The following is a 19,690-nucleotide window of genomic DNA, read 5'->3' on the forward strand; positions in this document are numbered from 1 at the left end:
TCTGGTAGCAGTCGAGTGCTTTAACCACTGCACCACCAGGCCTCCACTAACAAATAACAAGCACTGAAATATGCCTACTCAGTGAGTTAAAGAAAGGCAGAGGCTGCACAGAGATAGAACACAATGCTTGACCAGGGCAGGGTCAGAAGGCAAGGTGCAGGAGCATACCATTTGTAGACACGCACGCAGTAAGCTCCTCAAGAGTTGGGACATTGTCCACTGCTATATGCCAAAAGCATAAGGCACTGCTGGCACTTGATGGGCACTTGTAGTGGTCAGGATACAATACAAACCGTAAGAGGCTGGAAAGAACAAAGGTTTATTTCTTACCCAAATGTCATGTCCATCACAGGTCAGCTGCCCCACACCGTCCTCACTCGGGGACTCATGTTGATGGAGTAATACCACCTTGGAACACTGTTGGCTGCCATGCTGAAGGCAGAGAGCTCTGAGGGTCTTGCAGTGGTCCTTCAGTGCTCTGGACTAGGAGCAACACATGCCACATCTGTTCCCATCTTATTAGCTGCAGCCAGCCACCTGGATCCCAACAAGCTTATGAGGACCAGGAAGGCAGAGAATGAGTATTGGGTGGACAGCACTAATCACAACCACAGAGCTCAAGAAACGTTTGTGGAATTAACTCAGAAATAAGGTGAAAAGACTGATTTGGGCCAGACTGCAGAGGATGTGAAGGCCAAACTCTGTATTGAACCTGATCATGCAAAGACCAGTGAGTCGCTGAAGGTCTGAAGCACTAGAATGCATACCCTTCAAATAGCAGTGGGAAGAAGGAGAGTCTGAAGACCAGGAGACCTATTACAGGCTATTTTCACAACTAAGTTAGATTCTAAGCTGACCCAGAGAAATGAGGAGGCATATAGTCCAGAAACAATGTAAAGGAACTGTGGCCATAGGGTTGGCTGAGTAACAGAGACAAGATGAAGGCAGAGTCAAAGATGAGAGCCTTGGGTTAAGAAACCCATGGTAAAGAAAAATCACAGGTCAAAGGAAGGGGTTATCTTCTGAATGAAGATGAGGCCATTAAGTATCCAACACACTGAGCTCTAAGTATTGGGAAAAATGCACTTTGAAGTTTCCATCAGGTGTTTAGCAACGTGCGTTTAAAGCTCATAAGGAATCTTCCACACAAATAGTGTGTGATACGAGCCTGCAAGCGTTCCCCTGTGGAGTTCTGTCACAAGCTACTTCTGTTTTGCTGTGACAGTGAGATAGGATCCAGATTATGTTTTTTTTTTTTTTTTAAAGCCCACAATCATTTATTCAGTGCTTCCCAGACCAAGGTGAAGGAAGGCTGAAAACACCAGAATCTCTGGAGGTGCCTCCTTGAGCTGCTCAGCCCCACCACAAGTTGCTGCTATGATGCACATACATCCAGCTGGGGCTCTGACAGCACTCTGTTGCGGAAAGACGTTTCTGGTATCATCAGTACCTTGAGCTCCACACTAAGTGACTCACATCATTTGTCTTCGCAACCTTTGGGAGGTGCACTTTCAGCCCTAATGTAGAGCTTGAGCCTGAGTTAAGAAACAGCCATGGCTGAACGAAGGTCCCTGGGTCTCCATGCCCCCGTCAAGTGTGGGTCTGAGCTTAATTATACCTCACAGATGTGAGCAAGGGCACCACAAAGAACCTGAGGAACACCTCAGCAACCCGGTTTAATGTTTCTTGTTTCTAGGAGGAATGCCTTTTTCAAAGTATACTTTTTACCAGAATGTGTAATATTCATTGTCAAATGAAAACAAGCAAAGGTAGCAGAAAGAATCCCAATCAAACACTTCTGATTTTAGAAGTTACTGGTTGCTGAGAATTCTTCTCCTCTAGAAGCTGGGTGACTCTTCTGACAAATGGTGTGTTTATCCATCAAACTGGACGGCAGAGATGTACACAGCTCTCATATATTCCACATAATCTGCTTCCTGATGCTGCAACAGGCGTGGGATTTCTGAGTGCCCTGGTCATTTTTAAACTGTCCCTCCCATCTGTGATTAGTCGATGCATGGAACTCCTGGCTCCAACTCTTCATTCACATTCCTTCCCATGCATGCCACCTCTCTAAGCCACAAATCTGTGCCAAAATCACTTTTGCCACACCCACTACAAAACTTTGTAAGAGGACATAGCACAGAATATTGATCTGGTGAGTGGATTCAACTAGAAAATAAATTCATCAACTAGTTAGTTTGGTGCTTGCAAATTTTAGGCAACTTTATAGGCAAAAAGAAACAGTTAAGATACATTTAATCCCCCTTAATGGGGATTGTGTCTTCTGGTTAGCAGTCAAGTGCCTTAGGCACTATGCTACCAGCCACTCCTCGGAAGGAAGATGAGGCAATCTACTTGCGTAGTGATACTGCCTTGGAAACGCAAGGAGGAGTCGCTATGAGTCGGGTCTGACTCTGCAGCACAGAACAACAATGGTGATTATAGACAAAAAGCATTGTGTCCTCAATATTTGGGCCACAACAGAAGGTTTTCAGGGAATTTGTTTAGATCAATGCAGTATATATATTATGTGACCATTGATTACAGAACTTAATTAAGTTAAGGAGCTCTGGTAGCAGCCTAAGGCACTTGACTGCTAACCAGAGGCTGGCAGTTCAAGCCCACCAGCCACTCCTCGGAAGGGGGGTTGTGCAGTCTACTTCTGTATGATACTGCCTCAGAAACCCAAGGAAGGGTCGCTATCAGTCGGGTCTGATTTGACAACAAACAACAACAACAATAAAGTTTAAGTTGGGGGGAATATATCTATATATACATACATACGTGTATATATATATATCACCAAAGAATCATTCTTGATAATCTATTTATTTATCTTTTTCTAAACATCTTTTTTGTCATGCTAGTCATTAAGGATAACATTGAACTTAAAATCTGTACACCTTGCTAATAAGTCTTATGCTCAAAAATTAAGTGTAGATGAAAAAGACAGGCGGAATCGGGAGCCACCAATTTGAGATCTGAGGGTCAGAGACAACTGTTACCAATGAGTGACAGTAACTACATTAAGACAGTAGTGTAAGAGGCTCCACAGATGCACACCCTAAAAGTCCTGAAGAGCAGCCATCACCCTCTGCTCTTGGTTGCCTCAGAAGTACCTGTTATTCTTATAAATTTTTCTCTACTTTTACACTTGCGTATGTCAACAAGTGAAGTGTAGGCTAGAGAGAGAAGAAATAGGGTAAACTGCTACCACTCTGTACCACAGTCAAAAGCAACAATAAAGATTGCACAACCCATCTGGAACTTTGGCATGATAGTACAATTCTCTGTCAAAAGAAGGCATCTGAACAGAGTATTTAACAACATGAGATTTTTTTAAATAATCACTCCCAAATGACAAAATAGAACCCCTCCATGAAATATGAAAATCTTTACCAAAAAATAGTTTATTGCACAAAATTTAAGGAATTCCCAAGCACAGTTAAAGTTTTAGAAAATCAACATGCTTTTTAAAGTTACAATTATACACGATGCCACCTTTTTCCTGGAAAGTCCCAACCTGAGGACTCCCTTTTGTGAGTAAATTTTTAACAGAAATGAATTAATGACTCAAAACCACTGAATCTCCTAGAGCCTCCCTAAAACATTACCCCTCAAGGATCAGATTGCAACCTGAGACCACCACAGGATGCGACTTGCATGGCACTTCCAGTCAACACACTTGTTTGGAAAAGGCCCCAATGTCTCCACATCGCAGCATTACTCATGCCCCAGAGATCCTTTAAAGGATCAAATACACAGGCCACATTCATCCCTAGAAATCTTTACATATGGCCTTTAACTTTTATTAAAAAAAAAAAAAAAAAATCTCACAGAACTTACTAGTCATGATGCCTGCAGGCTGTGGCTTTTGAAATACCACTCTACCAAGAAAAGATAAGTTTTTAAACTGAGAAAGAATAGTGGGTAACATGAAAAGCTTACAAAAGTAGTGCCAGGATTTTACCCACACCACAGGATCTCCTTCTTAGGGGCCAGTTCCATTACCTGAACCCCAATCTGTACTAACCAGAGTCAAGAGTTGGTTTCACACTCTTATTAAAAACATGGCCTGTCACACCTTCCAAAGGGCAGAATGAAGGTTGGATCTATAAGATCCACGACATCTATCTGATGTGTACTGTGGGAAAGTCAATGATAACCAAATTGCAGTCACTGTTTTGGAAATTAAGAAATGCGTAACATGACGTGTCCAAGCCAACCTTACTTATGATAAGGACGTCATATCCAGTGCTTGCATAGTCAACACACGCCAGTGTGAGGTGGTGGAGAATTTGTCTTTGTAAATACTTCAGATTTGACTGTTGTTCTCCTGGAATAAATTCCTTAATTCCTAATTTCTGCCCACAACAAAAACAATATTTCAAACTTTACTGACCAAAGAATCTAGCTCTGGGAGGTAGAAATGCCAGTAAAGTCTCACAACAAGCCACCATCAGGGAAATTAAAAACCTATTTTCTCCTTAAGGTGGCTTCTTAAGGAAGTGTAAAGGCAGTGTCAGCTTTAACCCAAGAGGCCTCAGTCTGAAACCCCAGGCTACACAGTAACATAGGAAGAACACACACAAAATACTAACACACGTGTCAGGAACAGCCCATTGCCTAATGGCAGTGACCAGAGAAAGAGTTTAGACCAAAGACAAAGGCTAGGCATTTGCTAAATGGAAAGATGGGGAAGTACAGTGACATTAGCGCACACGATGACAGAGAACAATGAGGCAGTTCTGTTTCTAAGGTCCATCTGTGGGCGTGTGTGCACCCACACACACACGTGCACAAGGACATTAACTAAAGGAAAAAAGGGATAAGGAAGAGGGATCTGCTTTCACTTGAATGTATTCAGAATCAGTTGATCCTTTCCTAAGAAACAAGTACACACTAAGCATTACTCAAAGACCTTCTATCAGCAAGTATGAGGAAGCAGCTTTGCTGTAGAATAAGTCTAAGAGTTATTTCTTGGTTTTAAAATTAAAGGATAATACAGCCAAAATAAGTAAGAACAGACATTACCAATTTTCTTCTCTAATGGTACAAAAACATTTAGCCAAAAACGATTTCTAACTTAACGAGTAGGATATATTTATAATAACGTTTTCAAGTATTTCAAGATCAACCCTGTACAGATGATACGCATATTTTAGAAATTCCAATACTTGCTAGGGAATTTTTTTTTAAAATACTAAACACCTTTGTCATTAATGCTACTTAACCTTATCAATTAACCTTCTAACAACCTATTACAAGAGAAACACAAACAGCTTAAAAATACCATATTGTTTTCTCCACAAAACAGATACAGTAATATATCAACACAAGTGTTATCTGGAGTGACCAGTAACACTTTATACCTTCATTTTCAGACCAGGTGATCTGTATAGGAGCCACGTGGACCCATTCCCTTGCTCCTCTAATTTATAACAATAAATACAGATTTTCTTAGCAAACTCGAGGGAAAACCTTTACAAACTTCAAGTCTCACAGCAGTTTCTACAGTGTTTAAATGTTTTAGGTGGGAAAATAATGTATACAAGTAAAATTTCATGTAGTTAGGGTGAATGCCTTTAAAATACAGCATTCTATTAATTATTAAGCCCTCAGGAGACCACAGCACTTATCTCCATGGTGCTGACCTATCTCTTGTAGACGTCAATGCCACTGCCCAGGTACACATTAAAGTGACTTCTAACCCTCTTGATCACGGTGTAACCAACTCAGGACTCTGCTCCTCTGGCTGACTACATCAGACAGGAGTGCGTACCACCCCAGTCAATGCTTTCACTTCAGGTGCAGAAATGTACAGCATAGGAATGTACAGAATGCCCTGCAATCTTACCCTAAAGTCCTGGAACCAATCCCAACAAATGGGGGAGGATTAATAGGACGTAGGAGTACCTACACGAAGACCGTGACCTCCCATCGCTCCTCCTCTCCCTACTGGCCCAGGGCCACTCCTTCCCCTCCTCCACTTTCTTTTCTCTCCTACATTGCTCTACTCTCCTCAGATGTCAGAACTACCTTGCTTGCGAGAACCACTGCCATGTCTGAAGAAGAATCCAGACCTGCTCCTCACCAGTGAGTTGGTCAAGGTGTGACAGTCATACAGGACTCATACACTTTTGAAAAGATGGTGCAGTGAAGGAAAAGACACTCAAAATAAACTGAAACTGAACAATAAAGAACCCTTTCTGTGCAAAAATATTTGGTTTAGAAGATACAGTAAATAAAATAATTATATATTTCTTAAAATACAGTATCTGACTGACATCCTTAAATCCTACATGTACATTACTTCCTGACAGCAAATTCTCAAAAGGCAATGAATAAAAAGACAATTCAGGTCATCCTCAAATATCACAAGCATATATATTTTAAAGATCAGGTAATGATTTTCTGTATTTATATATACATTCTATAGTGGGATGGCAATTTCCAAATAAAATAAAAAACTAAAGGTGCAAAATAAAAGTTTCATTTCTGCAGGAAAGGAAAGCTCTGGTGGAATCAAACAGGAAAGTGAGGCCTCGCAGCACTTGTCCAGGTGCCTTCCTCACAGGGACATGTCCTGAAATGTTCCCAAGAGTGACTGGTCGGGCAGTGTGGCCCCTAGAAAGCAGTGTCTACATCACTCCTAAGATTGCCTTCTGCAGATCACCCTTCAGAGATCTCACTTATGTCTCAACTGGGTTTTAAAATGTTGTTGTTTCTGGGGAAAAGTTAACTGTGATCTACAAACGACTCGTTTTCCACCTCACCTCTCATTCTACTGTTCTTGTTAAAGGCAAAAGCAAATCCTAAAATTTCATCTCATAGAAATACAGAGCACACCACAAAATAAATAATATTGATAAAAGAATCCTCCTATACACAGTTACAAACAATTCAGAAGGTGAGGATCTGCGGAGGTCACTGTTGCAATACTTCAGTGGGCGCACTGCTCTGATTGTGTTTCTCTGTGTCAGCACTGGGGTTGGTGTGATCTCCGGGGGCAGCAGGGCTAGGGCCAGCCGAGTCCCCAAAGCGACCTTCAACCTGAGTCCACGAGGACAGTGACTCATGCACGGTGATGGTGTGTTCTTCCATCTGACGCTGCAGGCTGTCCATCTCCTGCCTGGGGGAGGGGACACAAGAGGCAGCGAGAGAACACCAGGTCAGAGCAAAGCCAAGCCAAGAGGCCTCCAGCTCCCTGAACAGAGGCAAAGAGAGTTATCCACATTCTCTGATGTCAGCTTGCTCCCTAGCATTTGTGGTGCCTTCAGGAACCAACAGGAAAATCAATGAGGTCTTGAGTTGAGAGGCTCTCCCTGTGTGGTTCTCTATGCTGTGCCCAGAGACTAATGAGCTCTGTGGCTTGGGCACAGGCACGCTTGTTTGGAATAAGGAAGTGACACTGGGGAGAAAGGAAAAACAGATCAAAGGTCTCAATAACCAAATCACTGCCATAGGAAGCCCCGTGTCAGGGCAGTGTCACACATGACTTCACTCTACTCACAGAGTCAGATGCAATACCCCATTACCTCCCCACAGAGGTGCCCCAAGCACTGGCCCCACCACCCAGGATGGGAGCATCCACCTCAAGGACGCCGTAACATAGGCTTGGAAGCCATATCTGTGTAAGCACAACCACCCCTAAACGGAAGAGTGCTCAAGCTGTCAGTTCAACACGGAACTTCAGCTGTGAAGACCAAACAAAAGGAAACAAGGTGCGTACTTCAGTTGCTGGAGACAGGTGTTCAAGTTCTTCAGGGGCTCCTTGCTCACAGCAGGCGGGGGCCTGAGCAGCTCCTCTAACAGTGAGGCGGGGACTGGGCAGTCAGGAATCTTGACTGGTGTCACAGGGTTGGAGGAGCTGGCTTCACCCTTCAGCTCCTTCCTCTGTTGCAAGGCATATCATTAGCTTTCCCATTCAGAGGCCCAAAGCCACTACCCTTCCCTGTGGAGGTCTCTGACCACCTTCTAGCTATCTCCTCTATTACCACACAAGGGTTCTTACTGAGCCTCCCCCACCTGGACAGCAGGTCCTCATGGGAGTAGAGGGGGAGGGCCACTCATTCAGTCTTAGTGGTGCCTGACAATCACAAGAATTAGGAGCCACTGGTCACTGAGTACATTACTCCCATTTGTAGCACACGTGAACAAGGTGCCAACAACAGGCTTTTATGTTTGGACTGGATGCTCCTCTGAGAAGCTAGCATCTCTGATCTATCAAAAATATTAACAAGGAGAACTTCCAGTAAGATGGAGGAACAGGCAGACAAGTAACACAGATTCTCTTCAACAAAGAAAAGAAAAACCAATTGACAAGAGATACAGAAGATAATCCTGGAGCCCTGAACTTTGAAAGGAACTATATAGAAGTCAATTAGGCACCAACTAGTGGAAAAACCTGAATGAAAACAGTGAGTACACAGATGGCAGGAGCTGTGGACTGTCAATTACTCTGATAGGACCAACAGTCTGAGTATTTCCAAGTGGTGTTGGGACCTGAGAATTGACCTAAAGATCAGCTCTGGTCATCAAGGGCTGCAGGGATGACTGTGCTGGTGGCCTATAACTAGGAAGGGAAACAGCAAGGAGGGAGATAACCTGAGCTGTTGACTTTCTGCTGTCTGGAGGTGCAGCCATTTTGAATGTTTACATGCGGTGGCTATATTGGATATTTAATGTGACAGAGGGCACAGCCATTTTGAATCTTTACAAGTGGCAGCCTTTTTGGATTTTAAAGTGGTAGCATTCTCATTCGGATTCCAGGGACCTAAGAATAGGCTCTGTTTGCCAAGGTCGGCAGGGACGTACAAGTGGCTGGAAAGGAGACAGGCAGTGAGTGTATAAGTGCTGTCAACTAGTAAATAGGAGCATAGTACCCTGCTTGCATAGATAACATACAAAAAGAAACAAAGAAAATGAAAATCATGGGCAAGTCAAAAACGTCACAATGCCTCGAAGACAACAGAGCATCACAGTCCACACACAAAGAAGCAAGATAAAGTAGGAGAAAAAAGGGACCATGATACAGATCCAAAACACATCCCTGAGGAAGACACAGAATTGGAACTCCCTGGTAAGGAATTCAAGAGAATTATATTTAGGTATCTTCAATGAATTGAGAAATAGATCAAGGAAAACATAGAAAAAACCCTAGAACAATTCAAAAGACAATACAAGAACAAATGACAAAATAAATGAAAAATTAGAAATGATACAAAATCTACACACAGAAATCCAGAAAATTAATACTAAATTTTCAAAAATAGGTAAGACATTGAATGGGCAAAGGAGCAGAACTGAATCAATGGAAGACAGAATTAGAGAGATTGAAGGCAAAATACCTGAACATTTCCTTGGAAAGGGCTAAATCAGAAAAAAGATCAAAACTAAATGAAGAAAGCCTAAGGTTCATGTGGGATACCATCAAAAGGAATACCCTACATGTAATCGGAATTCCAGAACAGGAAGAGACAAATAAAACCACAGAGAAAATTGTTGAAGATTTGTTGGAAGAGAACGTTCCTGGTATGATGAAAGATGAGAATATGTCCATTCAGGAAGTCCAACGAACCCCAAACAGGATAGACCCGAAAAAGAAAATCACCCAGACATATCATCATCAAACTCATCAAAACCAAAGACAAAGAATCATGAGAGCAGCATGGGAAAAACGAAAAGTTACCTGCAAGGGGTAACCAGTAAGTCTAAGCTCAGATTTCTCAGCAGAAACCATGCAGGTGAGAAGACAATGGGATGGTATATATAAAACACTGAAAGAGAAAAATTTCCAACCAAGAATTAGGTACTCAGAAAAACTGTCCCTCAAATACGATGGTGAAATTAGGACATTTCCTGATAAGCAGAAATTAAGGGAATTGGTTAAAACCAGACCAACCTTTCAAGAGATGCTAAAGGGAGCCCTCCGGACAGAGAAGCAACAACAGCCAACAACAACTGACCATTAACACACATGATGATATAATCAAAAAACCAACCCAGCTACAGAAGTATCCAAAGTAAATATGCCTATAAGATTGTAAACAGGAACCAGAGACGTCAATTGACAAATGAGGACAACTACAAACCAAAAAGAGGGAAAAAACTGTGTTGTTACAGAGCTTTTGTCAAGGGAAGTCAAGATAGCTACAAGATAGAATGGACTGTTCTAAACTTGGGAAGGAAACTATAAATCACAGGGTAACCTCAATGAAAAATGATAAACCTTCACAACAAAAAATAGGATCAGCATAAATATTCAGCAAATTCTAAAACAAGAGGAATGAAGGAAGTGATAACATGATTCATAAATAAAACGAGCTCAGCATAGAAAATTATATGGAACAAAAAAATCACCACCACAAAAAAGCACATAACAAAAATGACAGCAACAAATTTATATTTGCCAATAATTACATATCTGGTGAGGGACTTATCTCTAAGATTCATATCAGAAGAGGAGATGACCAAACTATGGTACATACTATAATGGAATGCTATGCAGCACTAAAGAAGAATGTAGAGTACAAAACACTGCATAACATGGATGAACTTGGAGGACATTATGCTGAGTGACGTAAGTCAATCACAGAAGGGCAAATACAGTATTAGTTCGTTGTTGTGGAGGATCAAGGACATGTTTATATATGGAGGGAAACTTTGTTCGTTACCAGGGGTGGGAGAGGAGGGGCAGGAACACTGAAAAAAAAATAAATGCACTGACCCATGTCACTTTAGTTTTGTGTATTTCACTGTACATAAACTACATTTCAATAAAATGCATTTTAAAAAAATAAAAATAAATGCATTTTAGAGAAACAGTCAAACACTGTTCACAATTACTACCTCAAAAAAAGTGAGAAACTGAAATTATATACATATCATTTTCCCCAGAACCATTAACTACAATTTTAGAGTAATACTTTCTTTCAGGTGAAAATACTAATTTTTAAAAATCCGTATTCTCACAGAGAAAATTTTAAAGGATATAGTAAAACCCAGGTTTTACTAAAGAAGCTTTAGTCTTGGGTTGAAACTTTTTAATTGAAACTTGTAAAAATTCGGTCTAAAGGGAAAAGTAGTGTCTCCTTTTTCACCTTTCTCCAGAGACAAACACAGCTGGAAACTTCACGTGAATCCTTCTAAATATTTCCTACATATATACAAGCATCTTAACCCACAAACACCTGTACACACACTCACCCTCTCACACACACACTCACACAGTGCAAATGTGAATGTCTACTATGTGCCGGCCCTGGAGACAGATACTGGGAGGAAGGGGCAGACAGGAGACTTGGTCCTTGGCCTCCTGAAGCTCCCATCCTAATGGAGGAGGAAGACAGGAAGAAACAACAGACTAGGTACTGTAATGGCTGAGGTACTACGTGGTGCAGAGTAGAGGTTTACTTCAGATTTGGGGGCAGCCTCTCTGGCAAGAGGATTTGTCTACTGAGTCAGCTGACACGGAAGCAGGAGAAGGACATAGCCATGAAGGGTGTCCACATGAAAAACGGCCAGTGCACAGGGTGCACATGAGCTTTTTTGTCTGCTCTGAGCACACTACCCTGCACCTGGCTGCACACACCTCACACCACCCACGGCACACCGTTCCCCTGTTGCACACGCGTGCCGCCAGGCACAGTCTGTCAGGCCTCCAGTGAGGAATGCGCAGGCCCTCTGCCTCCTTCTCTGCCACCAGCAATGCTGTGATGAACACCTCTGTACTCTGGACACACACAAGAATCGTTCCTTTCCAGTAAGTTGCTGGAAGGAAAACGCGTGTCCCAGGAAACCCAAACTGTTTTCACAGAGACTAGAGAACGCATTCCAAAAGGACCCCATGGGTTTCGATTTGAAACTAGGAGAAAGCCACACACACCTGTTCCTGGAGGCTGTGCCCCTTCGCCTTCTCCTTCTCCAAGGCGGTTTGCAAGGCCTGGACCAGCTGCTTCATCTGCTGATCCTCCTTCTCTTTGCGCTGCAGAACTGCCTGCACCTAGATCGCATCGCAGAGCCATCAGCAAGGAAAGGCTTGAAATCTCAGAACCCTACAGAGCCGCAGAAGCACGTGCGTGAGCCACAGGCAGGGCCACTCCCAGGGGACAAGCCCAACAGCAGGGATACCACACACAGGCCGAGACGTCCCCCAACGAAAGTGTGACCTCAGAAAGCACAGAGACCCCCATTTATTTCTGGAGAATACTGAGACAAAAGGAAAAATGACTTTAAATTCTCTACTGACAGAACTCCATTCTCGGGCCCCAGGTGGCCTTGGTTGTCCTTTACGAGCCCTGTTCTGGGCTCTGCTGCTTCTTTCTTGGAAGGCCCAGCCTGCTCCTTAGCACAGACGCCAGACCCTGCTGGCCGAAACCTGGTCCCTAATCCCAGGAGGTCTTCAGGAAAGGATCCTTTACATACAGTGTGACTGCCTCCAACTGGAGACAGCCTGGTGCACTAGCCTGGGTTGACCACACAAAGGAAAACATACCCTCCAGACTCCCAGGTGAGAGCCTGAGCCAGGCACTGTCTGCACCAGCTGGGCATCCCTACGCCTCCGCTGCCCCGTCTGCACATGGGACAGACACTTTCCTCAGAGGTGGGGATGAGATGCACCCATGGATAACACCCATGAGACACTGAGGACACCAGCTTGCACCAGCTTGCAGAGCACCTCTGGCTCTGCTTGGGGGAGTCTGCACACCTGCAGGTTCAGCTGGACCAGATCTGCCTCCCTCTTAGCTAAGGCTGTCTCTAAGACGCTGTTGTGCTCCCGCAGGGCTGCGCTGGACTGGCCCAGGCCTGTGAGCTTCCCTCTCTCATGCTCCAGTTCCAGAGCCAGCTTCTTATTCGACTCCTCCAGGCGCCTGATCTTCCTCTGGAAACCTCTAGCTTCCTGAAGCTGAAACAGATGAGAGGAGTCATGAGAAGACACACTCCAGTCCCAGAGTTGTCACCCACGCCAAGAGGCCAGCAGTTCTCAGGGGCCTGCAGAACACCTGCATGCAGCGCGCCGTGTCCTTTCAGCAGTGGACGTGAGGCTGCTACTGTCGGTGCTTCCCTTCCCCATCATACTGCCTCCCCTACAGCCAATGGCCCCAGTTTGTCTTGGGGACCATGAGCTTCTGGAAAAGGACATCCACTGAGTAGGAACGGGCCAAGTTCAGCCCCTCAGTGCCCTCTGGCAAGTGACTGGTCCCGGATGGGTACCTCAGCCTCACACAGGGACACCCTTGACTCGTTTCTGAATGTGAGAAAAGTAGCTGGCACTCCGGAACTGCCCTGGTGGAGGCGCTGAGCTTAGGACAGACAGACACACAAGGGGCAGGAGGAGGGCTAGGGCCAGTGGAGAGAGTCCTTGGTAACATCACTGGTGATGGCCCTGAGCTACTGCACCCCCCACTCAAACCCATTAGCTAATGGTTTGAACCATGCTGAGTTGGGTTGCCAATCACTTGGAACCAAATCACTCTAACCAACAGAAGGGCTACCATTACAAATTCCACCTTCATTGGCTGTTCCCTACTCGAATGTCAATAATAGAAGACCAAAAGGTGCAGTCAGAAGGTGGACAAAATGCAGCTGTACAGCTGAGCACACCCACACAGTGCTGCTCCCTCCAAGGCACACACTCGTTTCCCTGGGGTCCCCAGTCCTGAGCAGCCTAGCCCACTCCCTCACTGCTCCTGCCAGCAGCCACGCAGGCAGTTACCTCGTCCTCGAGTTCCAGCACCTTCTCCCGCTGCTCCTCCAGTTCCTGGCTGGTCATGGAAATGACCTCCTGCAACTCCTTCTCCAGGAGCATCTTCCCGTGGCTGACGGTCTGCAGCTCCACCTCCAAGGTCCGGATTCTTTCCTGACCGCAAGACAAGAAGATGGAGCTGGCCACAGACTTCACTACACCACACGATAGACAGCTGTGGAGTCCCACTGGCCTCCTGTCTACCTCTGGTGTGACACTGACCACAGGAAGAACTTAAAATAACCTTAGAACACACACACTAATCACACACAAAGGAAACATTACGACAAACAAGTAAATGTGTCAGTTCAATGCTTTGAAAACATACTAAGATTTCAACATGCACGTAAAAGATAAAAGTTACCACTTATGGCAAATAAGCGACACTGGAGTGCTATAACAAACACCACACACACACATACACACACACTCAGCATACACAGCACCACATTCATAAACACACTATGTACACACACATCACACTCACACACACCACACACAGCACCCTAAACACACCATACCAATGTCACACTTGCCATATACACACCAGATATATTACATACACATCACACACACCACACACACCCCCACAGCACAGTCACACAACACACCAAAAAACCACTCACACCTACAACACATTCACCACACAAACCATACACACCACACTCAGCATACACAGCACATTCACACATACACTACATACACACACATCACACACACACCACACACATCACCACATACACACACCATGCCAGTGTCACACTTGAGTTACATATACCACACACCCACCACATACATACATATGCTACTCACCACACACCTCATACATAAACATCACACACACCACACACTCACCATACATGCACCGTATTTACACATACACCATATGCATACACATTACACACATCACCATTACACACACCATACCAGTGTCACACTTGCTATATATTTATACTATATAGACATCCCACTCACCACACACACATGCCACATACCATACCACTGTCACTTACCACATACACATCACACAGAAACCACAACACACACCTACAACACTCACCACACACACTACACACACTCACCACAACCACACACTCACCATACACACATGCAAACACCACACCCCCACATACACACACATTACACTCACCACACAGCACCACACACACTACATACACATCACTTACCATGCACAGCACCACACACACATCACCACACCAATGTTACTTACCACATACATACACATCATTTACCGCACACACCATTTACCAGTGTCACGTACCATATACACACTACATGACACAAATATCACAACATACACCCACCACACACACCGTACATACAGCACCACACACCCAGAACACTCTCACCACACATGCCCACTACACACACCACACACAGCACTACTTATCACTCACCAGTGTCACACTTATCATATACACACAGTACACGACAGATACCCACAACATACATTGCATATACCACACTCACCACACATCAGTGTCACACTTACTACACATACCACATGACACACTGACCCTCACCCCACAAACCCATTACATCCTCTACACGCATTCACTACACAAACACAGCACCACACCTCACACACACCACATACCTCATACACACTCACCACACCCACACAATACACACACCACGTATCCCACACTCACCACACACACACCAGTGTCACACTACACATACCACGACACAATGACACCACCATACATGCTCATTACATACACTACGTGTACTCATCACACACACACTCACCACACACACAACCCCACACACACACTTGCTCCCACTGCTGATGGGGGGGGGGGGTCACTGTTCTGAGCACTTGACTCGTATCATCTCATTTAACCAACCTTATGGGAGAGGTTCTGGTATTTACCTCCACTGCAGCTTCATTTTAATGAGGATCAAAACAGCTGAGTAACTGAAATTTTCAAAGGCCATCATCTGACAAGTGATGAAGTGCAACAGAAGCCCCCACTTCAGGTGCTCTAGCCCATTCTCTCACCCAGCTGCTGCAGCTACTGGTTAACGGGCCTATGCCAAGGGGATGACCGGGTCTACGTAGCTCTTACACCCTTTCATTATTACCACACGCTCTGAAGAATTTTTAGAAGTCAGACATTTTTCAAAGTGAAAAGGAGAAAGACAACGAATCAATTCTGCCCCTGACACTGCAGCAAGAGCTGGGGGAGGAGTGTTAATGTGACAAGATGGCCCCACGCCCCAACACGCAGTCTCCTCCTTCTCGTCCTGAGCTCTCAATACTCTTCCTGAATTCAAGAGCTGGGGGAGGAGTGTTAACGTGACAAGGTGGCACCACGCCCCAGCACGCAGTCTCCTCCTCCTCATCCTGAACTCTCACTACTCTTCCTGAATTCTGAAACGGACAGGAGACAGAAACTAGCCATCCATAAAAGAAGACATACAATATACTAAAACCTGGGTGGGATGACTCAAAGCAGAGGGTAGTGAGATGCGAAACTGGTTAGCGACAACAGTTGGGCACCTACTAGTAAGACTCAAAGAAGACCAGTAACGTCCACGCGGCACTTACATGGAAGGCGAGGCTGCTGCCACCAACGTCGGCACCCTGGGCCCGCAGCTCGCCCAGCTTGGCCTCCGCGGACTCCTGGGCAGCCAGGGCCTCCTGCAGGCGGCGGCTGAGGATGCCCACGGCGTTCTCGTAGGCCCTGTGCTTGGTCTTCATCTCCTTCTGGGCACTGCTCAGGTCTGAGCCCAGACGCTGCATCCTGTGCTTCTGCTCTGTGATGGCCCTGGGAGCCACGCGGGAGGAAGAGACTTTACTGCAAGCCTCACCCGTTCACGCGCACAAGCCACGCCCACCTTGCTGACCCTTCATCTCTGGGCAAGGGGCTTGGACAAGGTCCTCAGCCCCCAGAAACAGTTCCCCTTGGGGAGACTTGGGTGAGGGGCACACAGTGCACAAGGTGCTGTGAGAGCAGAGGCCCAGCCATGCGGCCCCAATCCCGTTACTCTCTCACCGCCCTGACAGGCCACCAGACAGGATTCTGTGGGGACTGAGAAACAGCTCCTCGCCCACCATACCAAGTCTTCCCAACACTCCTGCTGGATAGCCACGAGAAGCCAGAGAAGTCAGGCCCGTTCATGAAACGCTGCCTGGTAAAAGCAGCAGTGTGGGGATGCCGTGTGAGTAACGAGGCCCCCCAGGAGCATGCATGCCTACATGTGTGCACGTGTGTGTGCATGAGTATGTGTGTGGGGTGTGTGAGTTCACCCAGTGTGTGCACAAAAGGAGTAACTGAGGACAAACACCAAAGTGACTGTTCAAGGAGCTGGGATGAAGCTGGGGGATAGGCAGTAAGCATGCAAAGGAAGCCAAAACAAGGCGAGCTTTGCCTAAGATGCTTCAGCAAATTGAACGACGAACTCTGGAATTATCTTCCAGAGCAAGCGATCACCACCACATCACGACAGAGTCGACAGATTTTAAATCTGGAATCTAACTTCCTAGGCCACACTCACTGCTGATCTGTGGCGTTTTCAGGCTCCATGATAAGAGTGTCAATTATTTTACCCCATGTGCTCCCCAGGGTGAGGAGTGGGATGAGCTCTTGACCGTGATCTCCTGCATGTACCACTCATGCAGACACATCCAGGAGGTCGTGGCTTCACTGGTCCCATAGCATCACTCACACGCAGACTCACATCTTGGCTTCTTCCTGCAGCTCTTCTATTTGTTTCTTCAGCATCTCATTGGCTTTGGTAAGAACCATCATCTGCTCCTTATCAAACTGCAAAGACTTCAACGACAAAGGAGAAAACCAGTATGAGATGTGCCAAAGGCACCGGGGTCTCAGGTCAAGGGTGACCTCGATGGGGTGGGCTTTTGTAAGGACCACCACACCAAGGCTGCATGCTCTGAGCCCACCCCACAGCTGCCTAGGCAGGGGCCCTGCACTGATGGTTGCAGCACACCCTGCCCAGGGTGGGCTTCTGTAATGACCACGCCAAGGCCGCATGCTCTGAGCCCACCCCACAGCTGCCTGGGTCGGGCCCTGCACTGATGGCTGCAGGACACCCTGCCCAGGGGTGGGCTTCTGTAATGACACCAAGGCCACATGCTCTGAGCCCACCCTGCCCAGTGCCTTTCCCAGCCTCCTTCCACCAGGTGTCTGACCAGCTCATAAACAAGTCTTCCAGAGCTGGCTCCATCACAAGTAGGACACTGGACATCTGAGTGGATCTGTCTTCTCATCACCAGAGACGTCACACACAAATGCACCCCACCGCTTAGAAACTGGGCTGCTCAAACCAAACACTAACGCTTTGACCGACAACATGGCTCCTCTAACCTGCCCTTGTCAAAGCCACCAGGGGCCTACACTGCTCACTCAGTCAAGCGGCGTCAGCCCACCTCCCTGCCCCCTCCCCAGTGAGTCCTCAGGAGACCCCAGGCTGGGCCTTCACGGGCCACTCCTGACCTGCAGGTCCATCTCCACATCATCGCGCTCCTTCTGCACCACCTGCAGGTTCCCCTCCAGATCTGCCATCTGCCGGTGCACCTGGGACACCTCCCTCTGCAGCTGTGAGTGCTCCGCCTCCACCAACTTCTTTTCTCCCTGGAGTTTGATGAGCTCTTGCCTCAGCTCCTTCAGCTCGGAGTCCAGCCTCTTCTTGGTAGCCTTCAGTTCACTGATGAGCTGGTCTTTGGAGGTGGCATCCCGGCGGTAGGCTTCTACCATCACCTGATGTCAAAGCAACAGTTACAACCAACATGAGGATGGGGCAGGCACTCTCAGGGAGCAGGGAGGGAAAAGAACACCCAGATTAAGCAGTTCCACTGCTCACTGAGAAAAGCTGGAATGGTGAGCTCAAGGTACTTACTGACCGTATTTCCTCAGATCTAAGACCCTACCGACTACGCACACACCACACTGCGTGCCACGAGTGCCGCGTCAGCAGTGTCACTATGCCCTAACCAGGGTCTGGTGCAAAGCAAGCGGTCACACTACCCTCTGATTTCCTCCAGCCCAAGGAACATGGCAATTTCTTCTGCCTCCAGTTGCTCGGTTCTGGAGTAACCTTCTTGCTTGAATCTCGGTATAAAATAAAGGCTGCTTTGACCACTCTGGGCTGTTGCACTTTCTCAGATCCCTTAAGGCCTGGATAGTGCTCTGCAAGCAGCTCCAGCTTCACATGTGCCCCCACAACAGACAGCTGCTTCACTCAAAGTCCCGTTTGCACCCCAGGCCCTCCTGCAAGTGCTATACTGGTTTTAATACTGAACCAGGGACTGGTCTTCAGAGACATTCTAAGCAGCAAACTCTCCATGGAGTGATGGCAGCACACATGTGTGCTGGGTGACAGCCCCTCAGGGAAGCCCACACAAGTTCCCCCCAGGGCAACCAGTGCCAGCCACCCTCAGCCAACCTGCAGAGAAGATGCCCCTGACTTTAGAGGGCTGGGGGCACACAGCTTAGAGCCAGGGAAGTGCCCTCAAAATAATGGAAATGGGTTCTCCAGGGTAGGGGTTTCTCTTCTGTTTTGTTCTACTGGAGAAGTTACATGACAAAAGGCTTTCTCACACATTTGTTTCACATGAGGAAACCCAACAACAACGTTTTACCTTTTGTTGAAGAAACTGCTCCTTTACTTTCTGTGTCTGCCTCTTCAGTGTGGCTGTCTCCTGTTGCAGACACTCTACCTGTGGAGAATATGTTTGCACAATGTGTTACTCTAGAAGGTTCTGGAAAGGCATGCCACCCAGAGACACTCCTATGACCCACACAGCAGTCACTGCACGGAGATAAAGTCTCCCTGGATGGGGCCAGTGCTTTCTGACGGTCACTGCATCAGGAGGTGGCATGCCTCTCATCCCATGTTGCTTAAAGAGAATTAAAACAAGGAGACAAGGAGTGGGGAGGTAAGAGGAAAGGG

The 19,690-nt window shown here is 46.3% G+C and overlaps 1 protein-coding gene across 1 annotated transcript in view; it reads right to left on the reverse strand.

Moving 5' to 3' along the window:
• Positions 1–6,930: 6,930 nt before the first annotated feature.
• The window catches only part of GOLGA3 (golgin A3), a 31,240-nt gene continuing 18,480 nt past the window's right edge, over positions 6,931–19,690 (reverse strand). Inside the window, exons 11-19 of the mRNA XM_042782850.1 lie at positions 19,380–19,457; positions 18,235–18,498; positions 17,459–17,553; positions 16,326–16,545; positions 13,721–13,864; positions 12,713–12,910; positions 11,891–12,007; positions 7,736–7,899; positions 6,931–7,135 (exon numbers count right to left, since the gene is read on the reverse strand). Coding sequence (XP_042638784.1) covers positions 6,931–7,135; positions 7,736–7,899; positions 11,891–12,007; positions 12,713–12,910; positions 13,721–13,864; positions 16,326–16,545; positions 17,459–17,553; positions 18,235–18,498; positions 19,380–19,457 — 1,485 coding nt within the window. The remainder of the gene's footprint in view (positions 7,136–7,735; positions 7,900–11,890; positions 12,008–12,712; positions 12,911–13,720; positions 13,865–16,325; positions 16,546–17,458; positions 17,554–18,234; positions 18,499–19,379; positions 19,458–19,690) is intronic.

This window comes from Orycteropus afer, unplaced genomic scaffold (genome assembly GCF_000298275.1).
Source record: "Orycteropus afer afer isolate SDZICR_OR568_19922 unplaced genomic scaffold, OryAfe1.0 scaffold00489, whole genome shotgun sequence".
Lineage (NCBI taxonomy): Eukaryota > Metazoa > Chordata > Mammalia > Tubulidentata > Orycteropodidae > Orycteropus > Orycteropus afer.